Below are 17,556 nucleotides of genomic sequence, written 5' to 3'. Positions count from 1 at the left end.
CAAATCCACACAACCATAAATTTTTAAATTTCAAATAGAAGGTAGTATTGGGTATTGTTTCCACGATTTCGGATAAATTGTTAAAAACTTTAGAATAATAACACCTTTATTTGCAATATGGAAAAGAAAAATATACGAAAAAACGCAAGAAACAAAAAATTGGAAGCGTAACTTTTTTATTTTAAATTTTGAGCTAGCAATAGTTTTATTTTAACGACTTCAGATCTCTTCTTCTATTCTTCAGAACAATAAGACAACACTTTTATTTGCAAAATGAAAGAAGAAAAAATACGAAAAAACGCAAAATACATAAGAAAATTTAAAAATAAACCCAAACAAGTATAACTTTTTTTAGTCTTAAATTTGGGGCTAGTAATCAAATTACCCCACGACAAAAATCTTTTTTTTTTAAATTTCAAATTTAACTATTGGAGCAAAAGGTTCTATACCTCGAGTTCTACGTATTAAAAGACTCTGCAGATGCTTCAGATTCTTCAATTTTGTTTCTAAATGTAAATTTTTTGTATTGTATATCTCTTATGTCTTTTTCTAATACATACTTTTTCGTCGAATTTCTTAGCGTTAGCGTTATTTACTCAGTTAGATCTTGTCGAGCTTTTGAATTCTAGTATGGATTCGTTTGATTACATGCTTTAAATCCTTTAAAAACGTTTAATTTTTTTTTCAAATTTTTAATTCAAAATTTTTCAGGTTCTCAAATATTCGCATTTCCAAGTTTTAAAATCTAGTTACTAAAATTATTTAAAGAACGGATGATTTACGAATATCAAAACTGAAAACTTAAAAATCAAAAATCACACACTTGAATCTAACTAATTAACAGCCTGAAAGCCAAAGTCCCTAGAGAATTTAAAATGCAGCATCGGTATATGCAGACAATGCTGTTATATTTGTGCAGTGCAAATATGAAAAGTACATGTATCATATCATATGAGTGCATGGAGAATAATAATTGAATCGTAGACATTTTTATTAGAGTTTTTAACTCACAAATAAGAATCCATAATTTCGATGGTGATGCATTTTGTCTCATTTGTCGCACAATTTTCCAATTGATTTTTTTTATTGGATTTGTGACAGTTTTGTCTAATTCCTGCAAACTCGGCACACAAATCACTGCTACTAATAAATATATGAAATTTCGATAAAAACAGCAACACTATTTTTTATTAGTGGTGACAGTTTTGTCGTGTCTATTGAGTAAAAGCTAACTCATCCATCAAGATATAAATATCTGAAGACAAATATTCTCTAAGAGAATGTCAATAAATCGTTGTAGTAAATAAATCTCGTCCTCAGCTTTTCAGACTCTCAAAATTTTGGAATACATGTAACTTAGCTTTCAGAAGCCGTAATTAAAATATAACCTGGCAATTAATCTTACAATTTTGAAATAATTGTGTTAAACTGAATAGTTGTTCCGGTTCCACATCTATCAAATTACGTAGTGAATGTACAACAAAGGAGAAATTAATTGAGTGCAAATAGGAGTAGTTTCGTGCCACCCTTTTAGAACTGTTAATAAATCAACACTACCTTTGTCAATAGGCGCGTCTCATTATTTCAAATTTCTTCAAATTCTAACTAAAATTTAATGAGTACCGTCTGCTTCTCCATCATCTTATTCGATTTTCGAATAAAATTATAACAATAGTAAATACATTGTGAAATGTGTGTTTGAGAAGAACAAATTAAATGGAGTTCAGGGTTTCAGTTGAGTTAATTATCAGATCGCTGCTTATCTAACTTATTACTCAAGTTTAAACAGTGAATAGCTAACTTAGCTATTTATTGGAATCTAGCTTAGCAAGCAAATCGCCTTTGTCTCTCATCAATAATGCACGGAAACCGCTGATTTCAAGACCAAATTACGTCACGTATGTATTCCAAACTAAAATATTCATGCACCGACGAAATGAATCCAGTTGGAAAAAACCCGATGAACGAAACCCGATCAAATCATGTGGAGATAATCTGATAGCAGAGACTGCCAATCCTCGTCTGCTAAAAATATTAAAAACTAAATCGCATTATTAGTTTACTTGTAATAATCCAATGCAGTGGTTTGTTGTTATGGGGATTAGAAAATCCATGATAATCTACATTTGAGTTAGAGCAGTTTTGTACAACACGCTTGATGCTATGGTAATTACAACGAGTGTGATTGCACTGTAGTGACCATTTGTTTCTGATATTGCAGTGTTAAATCTCATCCATTATCGAGCAATTTTCTTTTTATTACCGTTAGATGAAATACGGGATTTTCATTATTCCGGTTCCCTTAGGGAATTTATGAAGGTGAGGGTGTCTGGAATCATCCCGCAATCCCCAGACTCGCTCTTATATATTATTATAGTTTTGAGCCTGCAGCTAAAGTAAATAAAACAGCTCTTGTTTCCTTTCATATGAGTATAATATAAGGGTGCATTTTAATGTCTCCGCTTACGAAGCGGATTTCGGTCCGGCCCAAATGGCTGACTTTAGAAACACCATAAATCTCTAGAAATTTTGACGCTTTTATTGCTACTTAAAATTAAACTAGCCACATTTGTGAAATTTGTTCCTCCGGATTTCATTGTCATACATCAATCGTCGCATCGAACTCCTCTAAATCCACGTTCAAAGTATACATAATGAAGAAGAAAAAAGGTTTTTTATTTCTCTCTTAAAACCTTCACCTTAAGTCAAACAAGGGATAAATTAAGTCATGGCACATAGATAAGAGATAAAATCTACATGTTAATTTTGCTTGGTGGAAATAAATTTCCTGAGATTAGATTTCTAGTGTTCCTACAAGTCCTAATGATTGTAAATGTATTCCTTGGGGGACGGAAAAAAGTCATACCCTTATCCTTGCTAAAATGTTTTTTTTTACCCAACCCTGTCACCCTCTACTGGTTGCACAGTTTGCGTAACATTTTTCTTCTACGTCGTTGTATTTTTTATTTCCTTATCTCAATTGCTTCTGTTGAAGTATTGTCTAAATCTGCAAATGGTTGTATTCGCGGAAAATTACAGTTTGGATTTTTGAATGATCACTATGTATATTCAGTTTGACCGAAACTGTTTTATTTGAAGAGCCGATCGATCATTGATGTAATCAGTCTGCGACATCGCATATGCCGAAGTCATATAAAAGCTTATAATATTAGAAAATTGTGGCGAAAACGCGACTATCGCCCTCTTCGGGTGATTCCATTCGGCCTAATGTTGATGTTGATGTCTCAGATTAGAGACGATTTATGTCTATCCGTCGTCAGGATTTATCTGTTTATGTGTTTATTTCTTGGGATCAAACCCAAACTATTTCGGTGAAATGAAGTACACCGAGTTGGAACATCCCGCTTGTCAATGAACGGTCTATTCAATCTCCGAATACCGCTGTTGAAAGTTCAATTTTATTGGAATTGGTTCCGCTCGTTGCTTAGCTTTTGTCGGGTAAAATTCACGGAAAAGAAATCAAATGTTTAATGATTAGTGCTAATGGTTTTCCTTGCGCAAACTGGCGTAAGTAGGTTTTATCGAATACACTTGTCTAAAAAAGTTTAGCCGAGCAGATAGCAGCTAACGTCCAGTGACTCGTATCACTGGCCATACACGTAGCAACCAATTTCCGTTTTCCATTCTTTTTTTACTTCCTTTCGTCGTCTAGTCAAGTTTTTTACATCGTTAGTTATCGGCAAGCTACCTACCAAATAATATTTTCGTTTCTCCCAAATTCACTCGCCTTATTAAATCTCGTATTCAGCTTAGAAGAATTTCGAGCAATTTCTCCGGTATCTCCGCACAATGAACAAGGTTACCCCCAACGTTATTAGAAAATGCCGACTGCTGTTACTACTAATTCACATTCAAAGCATATACAGTTCACACACTAGTTCGGATCAAAAGTAGTAAATAATGAAAATTTATGGCTAGTTTTAAAATAAATCCACATCTTCTTGTGCTTATATTCAAGCCGCGCCCAATTATATTCAGCTCACCATTAAAGCCGAAAAATCATAAAACGTTTAACGCAACTTTTACACAGCATAAATTAAAATCTCCTGAAATTAACACAATTAATCGCGTTGCAACTAAATCTGAAGTCTACTCCAATTGCAACAGGTGCAAACTTTTCTTTTTGTGTCAAAGGCAGAATTCTTGATGCTTCGAATTTCTATCCTTCACATGCCAGACATTTCTGTGGTAATCCCATTTGCTGCAGAATCGAATCAAATAATTGCCTACACTTTGATAGAAACAAATGGCTTATTACAGCGGCTCTTAGTGAGATGAATTCCAAAGTTTGATATTTTTAACAAAATATGGAGATTAGGTGTATTTAAAGTTAGTCATTACAAAAATACACTTTGGAATTTAAAAAAAGCAAATGGCGGATAATTTTCTTTAATGTTGATTTTTCTGCTGAAATTAAAAAATTGGAGCATTTTGGGATCACTGATAACAAAACGTTGACGTAATATAGCGAATCTCCGAGATTAAATAGAAGGATATATGTGAAAAATTGCCACATTTTCTCTGATTATGGAATAAAAATTTTCTTATCCTGTGGAGAAAACATTTTGGAAATTCGGTGTATCTAATCGATGGTTTAAAACTAGTATATCCTAAAAATTTCAACTCTGTAACGCAAAAATTGCCCAATTTACGGGACTAATTATGAGATTTTGTAAAAAATTGCTTTTTTTCTTTCTGCTCCTGGTAAAAAATGTTTTCAATTTTCATTGTGTAGAGGTGCAATTTCGAAATTTGGTGTCTCAAAGATAGAGATCATAAGGTAATAAATTTTAAAAATTTCAACTCTGTACCCCAAAAATTGCTCAATTTACGGGATTAAATAAAAAAATCTTGTTTTTCTTTCTGATGATAGAATAAAAATTTTTAATTTCTCATCGTGTAGAGGTACAATTCTGAAATTTGATGTGTCAAATACAGATACTGAAAATAGTAAATTCTAAATATTTCAACCCTGTAACAAAAAATTCACTCAAATTTTGAGGCTAAGTAAAAGGTTTTGTGAAAATTCCCACACTCCCTGATCCTGATAAAAAAAATTTATTTTTCATCGCGTGGAGGTACAATTTTAAAATTTGGTGTGTATTACAAAAATCAAAACTAAAAATTTCTGAAAATTTTAACTATGTAACTCAAAGATTGCCCAATTTACGGAATGAGATAGAAGGTAATGTGAAACTTTGCCACATTTTTCTAATTCTCGTATACATTTTTTTAATTTTTTATCGTGTGGAGGTACAAATTTGAAATTTAGTATGACAGATTTTAAATAAAATTGAGTATAATACAGAGATTAAAACTAGTAAATCCCAAAAATTTCAACGCTGTAACACAAAAATTTGCCCAATTTACATGATTAAATATACGGTTTTGTGAAAAAATGCCACTTTCTTTCTGACTCTACTATAAAAATATTTCATTTTTCATCGTATAGTACAATTGTACAATTTGGTGTGTCTAATGCAAATATCAAAACTAGTAAATTTTGAAAATTTCAGCCCTACAAGCCAAAAATTGCATAATTTACAGAAATAAATAAAAAGTTTTTTGAAAAATTACTACGTTCTCCTTGAGTTTGATATACAAATTTTTTAATTTTTTTTCATGTAAAGGTACATATTTTTCATTTGGTGCGTCTAATACAGAGAAAACTAGTGAATTCTCAAAGTGTAGACTATGCAAACCGAAAATTGCCCAATTTACAAAACTAAATAAAAAGTTTTGAGAAAAAAAATTACACCTTCTCACTAATAATAAATAAATTATAGAAGTAATTTTTTTAACTTCTCATCGTGTAGAAGTGTAGAGTTAAAGTTTTGTAATTTTGTATGTCCAATACAGAGATCTAAAGTAGTAACTCCGAAAAGATTCAAAAGATTTCACGTCGAATTTTCGGTTCTAGCCTACTTTTCGGCCTGTAGTATCAAAATTTTTGCGCTCTTTCTGATGCGATTAATTCCATTGAGCTACTTGACCTAAAGGTCGCCTCCTACGTCTAGGAAAGTTGCCTTCTTCCTGTCCGTTTAATTACTACAGATGTGGGATGTGTCATCAGCAATTTACAGTAGTAATTATGAAGTTCGAGGCTTCCCAGTGAAAAACTGTGTTTCAGTGTTTGTGGAAAATGAATAATGGGTACGCAATAAAAAATCAACGATTATGATGTTAAGGCTAATTTAATTTGTAGAGAAGTTCCGGCTCGAGAAAAATTCGTCTACAAAACATGGTGGAAGAATCGCACTAAAAGCGAAAAGAATCTCATAATTGCGGGTGTTGTGGCGGCTGTTACATTAATATTATTCGTTCCGATTTATTTGTCTCTTAGTAAGTATTGGATTTTCATTTTTATTACCACGAGCCTGAAAACAGAAATAAATTACGAGATAGTTGTTTGCAAACTAAGCCATTGAAACCGAAGGATTAAAGCGTCAGGTTTGGTGTCTAGTGGATTACGATGTGAAAACCGTTGCACATTTCGTGGTGCATTGGGTTTTAATTATCCGTGATCAGTAGAGTGTGGTTCTTAAGCACTTTATAATATCATGTGACAATGTTGATTTTGACAGATGGTTCAGATGAGTGCTCTTCTCCCACGTGTGCGAGAACTTCGATGGAGCTCCTTCGCAAGTACATCGACATCAAAGTGGATCCGTGTGAAGATTTTTATCGATTTTCCTGCGGTAATTTCCTGCAGAACACCAAGTTAGATAATCGAGGTTCATGGTCGGTGCAGAATGTCATGGAAGAGGAGGTTCAAGCTCAAATTCAAAATATGTTGACGGAACCGGCGCAGACTGACGATCCCATAGCTTTCAATTTAGCAAAGAAATTTTATCGAGCTTGCCTGAACGAGACTGCAATCGAAGCAGAAGGATTAAAAAGGATGAAACAAATTTTTGAGCAAATAGGCGGATGGCCTACTCTTAACGGGAATAATTGGCGTGAAGATTTATTCAATTGGAAAGATGCTGTGTACAAGCTCAGGCAACTCGGAATTAATTTCGAATCTTTTTTAATTCTGTCTGTGCAAAGAGATAAAGCCGATCCCAATAGGTACATTCTAAACGTAAGTAACGACCCCTTTGCACGTCAGCGTTCTTTTCATTAAAATTTTCAGCTGGGAACCCCTTACAGTCACTCTCAAATAAATGCGGAGATAAAAAAATTCTATTTGGACTATATGGTGGATGTTGCTGTGATGATGGGAGCCGAGAAGAAGCGGGCGCAGAAAGAACAAAGCGAAGTCCTGGAGTTTTTGCTGAGATTGGCTAAGGTGATATGAGCTTTTTCAATTCCTGGTAATTTTATTTCGAAATTACGTAGATTTCGGAGGAAGCCGACGCTGCTAATGGAACTGGCCTTTATAATCCTTTATCGCTGTCAGAATTACAATTTGAATTTTCTGGAATACCTTGGCGGGAATATATCGACCACATTCTTGCTCCTGCCACTCACATCACTCACGATGATGAGATATCCGTTTCCGAACCTCTATATCTTAAAAAACTTCTCAATCTACTCCAGAAAACCGATCGGAGGTAAATTCTTCACCAACAATTACATTTCAAAAACAAATATTTCAGAATCATCGCCAATTTCGTCTGCTGGGAAGTCGTTCACAGCCTCATTAACTACTTACCGGGGAAACTCGTCGAAAAAGTGTATGAATACCTTCGAAATGTAAATGGACAAGAGATAAAAGTCTCCCGCTCGAATATATGCATTGCTGATGTGAAAAACCGGTAAATTTCCGATAGTTTCCATTTATTTTTCCTGAAAAAGGTGTCTTCAGCTTTTCCACCGTTATTTCAGCAGCTTACATAAAGAAATACGTGGACGACGACACACGACTCGACGCTCTTACTATGATTCGAAATATCAAAAACCAGTTCAGGAGAAACCTTTACAAATTAGATTGGTTGGACAAAAAGGCAAAAGACATTGCTGCAGAAACTTTATTGGCGAGCGTAGAGGAACTCCCTCGACACATACAACTAATTGAAAAAAATTCTCTGCTCAATGAGGTAACACTAATCATTCTATTAAATATGCATATCCAATTACTCCCTTGTTTGTCTTAAGATATTAAAGACTAATGTTACTCGGTTTGGTGTAATCTTTAAAAAGACAAGAATCTGATAATATTTTTATTTGACGAATGGATTCTTCCCGATGATATAAGGATGAAATTGGAAATCTGAGATCTGCCAGATTGTTCATTTTTTCATGTAGACTTATCCGCTTTATTTCTGACTGGTTATTCCATTTGTAACAATAGTAAATTGCGCAACAAAGTCACGTGAAATGTAAGCCAATTTTGAAAACGGATTGTTTATTTATTTAAAAATTTTCGGTTCTTAATTAAATAACGCCCATTTAAAAATCATGAACCGGAAATTTTCTTGGCGGCGGCCGACATTTGGACGATTTATTGAAATTAAACATTCATATGTGCGCTTGATTTATTATTAATGTTAAAGCATTTGTGCCTCCGTTGTCGGAGTGTTGTTTCCGCGTTGGTGGTTTTATTATTTCACTGCATTTGTATTTATTTCTGCGGACGCAGTGCTCATCTATGAATATTCAAGTTCATTTTATCAAGCATTCAACAGAAAAATTGTTTATAAATTGTAATTATCCGCGCCGAAACAGTCGATGGAGCTGTTTTCAGTCGATTTATGTTATGGCATCATTCTCTGTAAAACGTGTAAACAGGATCGATTTTCCAGGTGGAAATATTGGAAGATAAGCTCTTGACGTCGGTCCTAAATCTGGATTATGTGACTACCAATATTCAATATGGAAAGCTCAGACAACCAGTAAGAGAGAATTTTTTCGAAAAAGCCGGAAGCGTCACAGGATTAAATATTGTTTATTCTCCGAAGGAAAACGCCCTAAGTAAGTTTCAACTTAAATCGTTCGACAATTTCAAATAAAATACGCAGTCGTATATTTGACCGCATGTCTGGGAACAGTTTCGTTTAATTCCAGTACGGCAATTTGAAATTGTAAATGGCCTAGATTATTTCTGTTTAAAGATGGCGTGTCCCGGAGTGAAAATCGTCAAATTAACCGGATTGTTATCGACCGGATTTTAGACTTTATTTAACAAAGCGGCGTGATATTTTTAATCGCCGTTTTTCACGCGAAATAAATAAAGACAACGCCTTGAAAGACAGAAAATCAATTCTTGCAGGTGCTTTTTCATATTTCCGACGATAGCGTTTGATTTTACTTTCAGGAATACCCCTGGGGAGACTCCGAGGAGTATTTTACCACAAGAATCGACCGAACTATATGAACTTTGGTGCTCTGGGCTCTGTAATTGCTCATGAAATGTATCACATAATTACCGAAGCGAAGTACAGAGGTTTACAAGGAGAACTGCGGAGTTGGTGGTCATCTCACAGTCTGCTTAATTACGAAGTCAGACTGCAATGTCTGTCAAATCACTACGGGAAATTTATCGTCAAAATGATAGAACACGTAAGTTTATTACATCCAGGGTGAGAATTTACAAAGCATTCTCGTGGCAACTATGTTCCTAACATTAATTTGAGGAGTTCTTTGCGCTATAATAGTTGTCACACTGTGTAAATACGGAAAGTGCAGCAAACTAGCTATTTACTAATAAAAGTAAAAAAACTGAACTGATGGTGCAAATTAGAACTTGCAATGCACGTACAAGTAATGTTTTAATTATATCTTCATACAATGTGGAATGAGAAGTTCCAGACGAAGCGTATCATTAAAACAGTTAAGATAAGCGAATATCAGGCGTTTTATCGCCGCTTCCGGGGACTCACATCGTGCAAATTATCCTTGGTATGAAAATTTATGCACTTTGAAAAATAAAAGCGCACGAATCTTCATGTTGGAACCACCTCGAAAATAAAAAGAAGTTTTCCAAACAAAGCTCCACTTCCCGCCACTGTATTGAAGTAATAAAGTTAAATCCGAGCAAATTCAATACTTGTAATTAACTCTTAATTAATACCATTTACACAAATCTGAGGGGATTATCCAGCATGTTATAACCCTTTTGATGTCAACTCCGCACGAAACTTATTATTATTATTATTAATTTAATTTCTCCCCTTCCTGTGTGGATTGCTATTTCCTTAACAACTCCACGCCATTTCCAGGTGAACACTTCGAGCACCCGCGACGAAGACATGGCCGATTTAGCAGGTCTGAAAGTTGCTTACGACGCCTACAAGACTTGGGTTGAAGAAAACGGGGTTGAACCGCGCCTTTCCGGCTTGAACTTTTCACCCAAACAATTGTTCTGGATATCTTCAGCTATTCATCATTGTGCTAAGTATTCTCCTCAAACTCTGCAGAGATACATAGCTAATTACCAGCAGAGTCCCGGGCAGTTTCGCGTCAACGGTGCTCTGCAAAATTTAGATGAGTTTGCAATGGATTTCGGATGTTCAGTTGGATCGAATATGAATCCAGCGCAAAAGTGTCGGATTTGGTAGATGTATCTTTTATCGGTGCGTTCCATCCATTTTTACATGCGAGGGCGATGGAGAGATTGTTGTTAATAGGGGAAATTGTTTTGCAAGTTTTATGTCGGGAAAATATTGGGAAGTCATGCTAAAACCGATAATGTACTGTATCGATTACTGTGTTATTTTTTACTTTTCTCTTTCACGGTTCCATATTATCTCTTTCCGCACCACTTAAAGCGTTACATTAAATTGTTATACAGAGAATAAAACGAGCCAAGATTTCTTGGTAATTACCAATTGAATAAAACAAACTGGAGCTCCAGCAAAAAATCTTGCATCACTATTCTAGATTCAAAGCAATTAAATAACTCAATAGCAATTACGTTTTAGTACCAGACCGTTAATTTGTTTTTCTAAACATGATTGCAATTGATAGTGGCGTTGACTTTGATAAATGTCCCGCGATGAAGCTACATCACTAGTATGCTTATTAGATGTCACCATAAATTCTGAGTACAGTTCAAAACCGCAATTTTATAACATTTTCACGTGAAATTATTCACGTACAACGAGGGCAGACACTGAATGTTCTCTAATCGCCTCGTCCCATATATATATTCACTAGAGATTTGACTGCATTGGGTCATTCTCTTTAATATGGGTTTAATTTGTCAGTAAACGGGATATTCATATGAAATGTAAGTTTGGAGAGTTACGGACTAAATGTTTCATTCGATGCTAACTAGCCTTGTGAACAGCAGTAATGTAATACTTCCCCACAAAACAATCCACCATAGTCTAAGCATGGAGTGTTTAAACCCTTAATCTACTAATATTCTGTATTTAGATAAGTACTTAATACGTGGTTTTGAGAAGTTATTGAAGCATTCTATTACCAATTTATTGATTGTTTATTAGTATAATCTGAATTCAAACCTGACGACAAATACATTGTTAATAAATACACTGAGCAAATTTTTCCAAAATAATTGTAGCGAAAAAGTGAAAAGACATTTCGAAAGATTAATGCTCTCCGTTTTGCTTCATTAATCCAAATTCAGAGCTATTTTTAAAACTTTGTTTGTAGGCAACCTTAACTAAAAACTGAATTTTCAGTTCTCAAATGTGGACGAAAAATGACCGTTTTCTGGCTTTTTTCATTTTTGTCGGTACTAGAGTTACTCCATCTACCGTTAATTTTTTACATTATATTAAGATACCGACATTATCCCCAATTTCATAATTATTTGGGTAAAATTAAATCGACAAACTGCTGTAAAATGAAACAAAAACGTGTTGATTTATTGCAATTAACATCTAGAAGTGCTGCTGCAATAATATAAAAATGCACATCAAACCTAATTCATACAAACTGTGAAGCTACACATCCCAAAATTGCCAATGTAAATAAAAAAAATATAAACTTTTCTGAAGGATTCATGGATATTTACAATTATTCAGTTGTTATAAATGATTAGATCATAAATAAAACTTAATTAACTTGTAAACTTAATGATGGCGTCTGAAAAATCTTGTGTTTATCACGGCCAAAAAGTGCCATTTTGCCCTCCCCATTTTCTGACCACGGCTATCGCCTCCACCATTAAAAAAAACTCGGCCAAAAAGAAGCACTTTTTAACCTTGATACACAAATAAATATTTTTTAGGTTCCACTGCACACATTTTTTTTTTTAAATTTGGAAAGTTTTGAAATTGCCTTACAGCTGAAAATTGTATTTTTGAAAAACTGATCCCATGTCCAAAAAATCGCTAAACAAGACAAATAACATTTAGAAAATGTTCAAAAAATTGAAAAAAACTTTTTTACACATCTCTGAGTTTAGACCTGATGGAGCAAAACCAGGAGACAATTCTACTTTAGAAATGTATTCAAATGTCGTCAAAAATTTGTTGACTGATGATATTTATCCTCTAAAGGCAACTGCAATCTATCACTATTTATTGTCAATTTATTGCTCGCTTGAGAACATTTTATCATACATATCTATAGATAAACCCTAAATAGGAAAGTGCATGAAACTGAAACTTAATAAAATTTACTCATGTATTTGTGTTAGAGTTAAAAATAAATGTATTAATTTTTACCACTTTTTTTCTTTGATTTTAACCCACTTTCATTTTCTTTCTTCATTTTCAATAATGTAGGCAGAACTATAAAAAAAGTGCAATATTTCCAGACAGATAAACGTGAGAACTTTTTCAGAGCAGCAGCAAAAAGAAAATGAGGTTTGCACGATGGATGACACCGATGTAGCTCACTCACGGATGTGCAAATTGCACTTTTTACTCTTATTTATAGCACATGTAATTTACCGACCTTGCTGATCCCAAAAAGTGCAATACAACTAACAACATTCGTGGTGATCACTGATTTATTACCAAAGAAGAATTAAATACCACGTCTAAAACCAAGAGATTTTTTTCGTGATCTATGGTCCTTACAATTATTGTCTTTTGGTAGACGTTTGAAAGAGCGTTCGGTGTCCCTCCAGCTCAAACTTGTTGCTTTGATTGGAGGCATTGGAGTTAATTAGTGATGCGAAAAACTGGCTATTGAAAGTCATTTAAACGCAAAGTCTCCTCCGACAATGCAGCCCTAGTCGAATAACTTATGTCAACAACACATAAGAGAATGTTCAAGAACATAATGTGCCAGCATCCTCTCAGCCCCAACGTGACACCCAACGTTGTGTTCAAGTGCAGTCAGCTTTTGTACTATGACAAAACACACAGCCATTATAACAATACATGTCGCTCAAATGCAGAAGCCACCCCTCCATTTTTAACACCCTGTTCGATGAAAAGGGTGCGGGAAGCACGCGCCTCTTTCAATCATCGAAAAAACGAGCTTTATTCAATTTTTACATTGTTTATAAACACGAAAACATAAATTTTTGAATAGAGGGAGACGGTTTTTGCTGGAAAGGAAGCATTTTTCATGTCGCAAAAAGACCGGATTGAGTCATTGCTTAAAGAGTTGATGCGTAAAAAGTCCCATTATTTTCGGTTTCATTCGCCTGGTTTATACACCTCGTTCGGTTAACCGAATATGAAACACGTGCGAAAATTATCACAGGGACCTGAACCAACGCGAAGGCATTACTGAAACAAAGCTAATCAACAATTATTGCGATATTGGGGAGTCTGAAGGCACGTTTCGTTCTATATTGCGTTACATAACATATTTTTTATTACATCAAATGAGGGCCTGCGAAATTTACAAAATGAATTTGATGGTTTTGTTAATGCGTTATTTCACATCACAATTTCGGGTTATTGGGCCATTTAAGCGACTATCTACAGCTTTAACAAGGTTTAATAATAACTTGACAAGCCAACAGGAACTGAAAATGAGAGAACCGGATTTTACTTTTCGGAATTTGATCATTCGGGAAAATGCTAAATTCTGTTATTTGTGATCGTACAACGATCCCTCGTAAAATTTTGCATAAAATAACCAGCAAGTCCATCACAATTGCGCTCGGAATAATCGATTTATGGCGACAAATCCGATGTGATGGGCTCACGTTGGCGCCACATTCAACACCATTTTTCACCATGAAAGCATTGTTAGCTTCAGTTAGGGCAAATGCTGCCGGAAAGTACGACTGCAAAACTGCAAATCAGTGTTCTAAATGAAAAAAACTAAAGATTTTTTTGCACGCCAATTTCTATTTAGAAAAAAAAGGTGATTTTTGAAATTTTTTTTGAAGAAAACTACTGCATGAAATGTTTTTAAGTTTGGAGGATATATTTTTACATAAATTATGAAAACAAATTAAAATTTTCAGAGTTATTAAGTATCTCCCAAGTCACTAAAACCTTCCACTGCTGCAGTGATTGCGGCCTTTACCGTGGTTGAAATAAAATAAAATGAAAAAATTATTAAACTACAAGATATTTCCCGTAGAATGACCCTCGATAGTGGAGAAATTTTGAAATCTGACAAAATGCAAAGTTTTGAAAAAAAATGTCGAATTTTGTTCGAAAATTTGATGATTTTTGGTCCGCCAAAATTACATTTTTTATACGATCGAAAAACATCGGAGCATCGTACAGAAAATCATATAAAAAATAAATCAAAAAATTTTATTGCGATCGGATGATTTGTCTTGGAGTTACAACTGCAGCAAATTTGAAAAATGTAGTTTCGAGAAAATCGCGTTTAAACATAACTTTATTATAGTTATTAGCTGTAATAGTTTATTATACCAATAGCGGTAACCCAAAAACTATTTAAATTATTTATTTAAAATTTTTGTATGTTATTTTTAAAGATATAGACTATCGAAATATGCAAAAAAATTAATCGATTTTTTTCAAAATTTCACACTGCTTATGACCTTTATCCTTGAAATTTTAATCAGTGATTACATTTAACCCCAAACTAAAAATATTTTTCTGAAGTCGGATTTGACGTATAATCGTAGATTAAAGCTTTAATCTTGAACTAAAAATCAACGTTTTTGCAATCAAAAGAGTCAAGATTCAAACCTGCAAAGAGTTTCTTGAAAATTTTTGATAAAACTTCCCTGAAGTTTAACACCGTATAAGTATAGCAATAATCCAAAGATTTTAATGATCCACTTCATTAAGACCAACTTTGCTTGTTAGTTTCTTTGATGGTGAAAAATTTGCCTTATGGATTCCCGCTTAAACTGCAACATCCTCCACTTGCACGTACAAATAATTTGAACACATTCTCCCCAATTTATCACGCACGGATACAGGACACATATTGCATACTAACATTTCGAAGCATTGTATTATTACAAAACCTTTGCATTGATTGTATGTTTATGTGCAAATATATTTAACTACTAATTGAGTACCTCTCTCTGAAGGTTATTGAAATTTTCGTGGGTAGAAATTTAAGCAGAGACTATGGAACTTGTTGGAAAAACCGAATTAATTTGTAATTAATTTAATTATTAATGCTGAAATTTCGATGTTCACCACGTTCGAATAAATACACTCCGAATCCAAAGTTAATGCTAATGATAATTATAGAAGTTGTGTAACCTGATCGATAGTTATATGAAACCAAGTGATTAAGTGAATAGAAGGCACGCTCGGATTTGTCGAGTAAAATACCCATTACATCTTCTGCCACAGATGTTGCTTTGAATTTCTATGTGATAGTCTGAAATCTAAATATTGCACAATACATACCAAAAGTTAACGCAGAGAAGAGATCAAAATTTATCTTTGCTAACACAGAAAAATCTGCATAATACCCGCATAAATTCCTAAGGATGATTCGTGTTTTAATATCTCAATTACGAACACAATTGCAACAGTTTTAGCGAGGTCCGTAATAATGATTGATATAACCAATTAACTTTTGTATGTGCTCATTCAACATTATTGCTAATGACACTATTGTAGCAGGAATTAGGGGCTGATACCGCTGTGTCAAAAGCACAATCCAACATCGTACTGTTGATTTACTGCTCCGTTGAAAGTTTCCAAATAAATATCCGGTTTTTAATTTCTCGCCACTAAATCGAGATAAATGCTTGCCGAGGAGTCTTAAACTGTCAAAAAGAATTTTATCTCTTCGGGGTCTTACAACAAAATAATTCCATCAAAGCGTTTTTAACAATTTCCAGTCTTCGTGTTAAGTTTACAATTCAATTTGTAAACATGCTGAAGTTTGATATTTAATCCAGATTTTTTTTTGTTTAAAACATTTATTGGTAATTCATGTTGTGCTTGTGTTGCATGTTCACAAATAAAAGTTTGTTGAGTAAAGTTTGCAGGTTGATACTCATGTAAGCTACTTTGTTACCGAGTTTAAAGTAAATATGTTATAACTCCTGTGTTACAAGCCGATCCCCAAAAACCTGGTTTTATCGGAACATGTTGCAATTAACCCACGAGATGAATATTTCAGCTGTAGAATTTCGTACATTAATTAGAAAAAGCAGGGTTTTGTAGATGAACAGAATTAGAATAATGAAGCCACCAGTAACCGGCATCATAAACCTCATGTTTCATTTTTAAATTTTAAAGCTTACATTGTTAAAAAGCCTTTTAAAAATTTCATTTAAAGTTTCCTGTCGCTTTCCGCGTTTTAATTCTGATCCCGGATTTATCAACGTAACCGAAACGACTTTCATTTAAAATATCACATTACAAAAGAAAAATCTACAAATTAATACCATTTGGTGTTTGTTGGATTCCATCCAAAGTTCTTTTAATCTGACTTGCATCACATATAACGGGGAATCTAACACCGAGCACGTTGACTTTGTTCCAAGGAAATGACGACAAAGAGGAAATAAGCGTCTTGCATTTTTCTGAAAGTTTTTGAACTAAAACTTGAAACCATTAGATTTCGCGCTTGTCTATCTCGTGACAAACGACTTTCGCAATGAAAGAGCCAAGAAAGAGACATTGTTCTCTAATCAATGACATAACAAATCTATAAAACTGGTTTTATAAATTTCCTGCTAAGGGGCCGAACGACGTTGAGTTTGCAGTTTGTCTTCGACGGATTCTATAGAATACGAGCTTTCCACAAACTGTAACCAACGATGTTTTCTACGTTTTGTAGACGTCACAATAGAATGCGTCGAATATCAACGACTAGTTTTTACTTGTTTTAGGAAATCGGGAAAACTACCACTCTCTATAATTTTACATCCCTTTGCTTCGACATTAGTTATTCCGGAAAGCTACACTTAACGTGTGCGGTAGATCATGTTAAGTCTTAGTCCCTCGTGCACGCCTAGTTTTGCTAACAATTTCACTTAATAAAACCAAGCTGATCAATTATTGATTTGAACGCCCGCCAAAGTGGCACTAATAAGACATAGACATCCCTTAAGTTAGGAGAACAAATTCCCTAAAGAACGATACTGATGGCACAGAGTTCTCCTGCAGTGTTTAACCCTCGCAGGTGTATTCAGACCCACTGACAGATAGTGGCGCATTAACATCGTCAACTAATTACGTCTTCTCTGATTTAATTAGCCGCAATTATCCACAGCACACTATGTCGGGGTTTGGGTATGCGTTACTTAGCAGAATGTCT

General features: G+C 34.2%; 1 protein-coding gene across 1 annotated transcript; it reads left to right on the top strand.

Annotated features, from left to right (window-relative positions):
- Positions 1-6,111: 6,111 nt before the first annotated feature.
- Positions 6,112-10,525, top strand: LOC148173120 (neprilysin-2-like). Its single transcript, XM_088039535.1, has 10 exons — positions 6,112-6,174; positions 6,227-6,363; positions 6,606-7,105; positions 7,157-7,312; positions 7,363-7,577; positions 7,623-7,781; positions 7,832-8,063; positions 8,769-8,937; positions 9,281-9,525; positions 10,185-10,525. The coding sequence occupies exons 1-10, from the start codon at positions 6,164-6,166 to the stop codon at positions 10,521-10,523; spliced, it is 2,163 nt and encodes a 720-aa protein (XP_087895661.1). The 5' UTR covers positions 6,112-6,163; the 3' UTR covers positions 10,524-10,525.
- The last annotated feature ends 7,031 nt before the right edge of the window (positions 10,526-17,556 follow it).

This window comes from Gnatocerus cornutus, chromosome 6 (genome assembly GCF_029298725.1).
Source record: "Gnatocerus cornutus isolate USDA-ARS CGAHR chromosome 6, icGnaCorn1.1, whole genome shotgun sequence".
Lineage (NCBI taxonomy): Eukaryota > Metazoa > Arthropoda > Insecta > Coleoptera > Tenebrionidae > Gnatocerus > Gnatocerus cornutus.
Note: the sequence above shows the minus strand (reverse complement) of the source record. Positions and strands in the feature narration are given on the sequence as shown.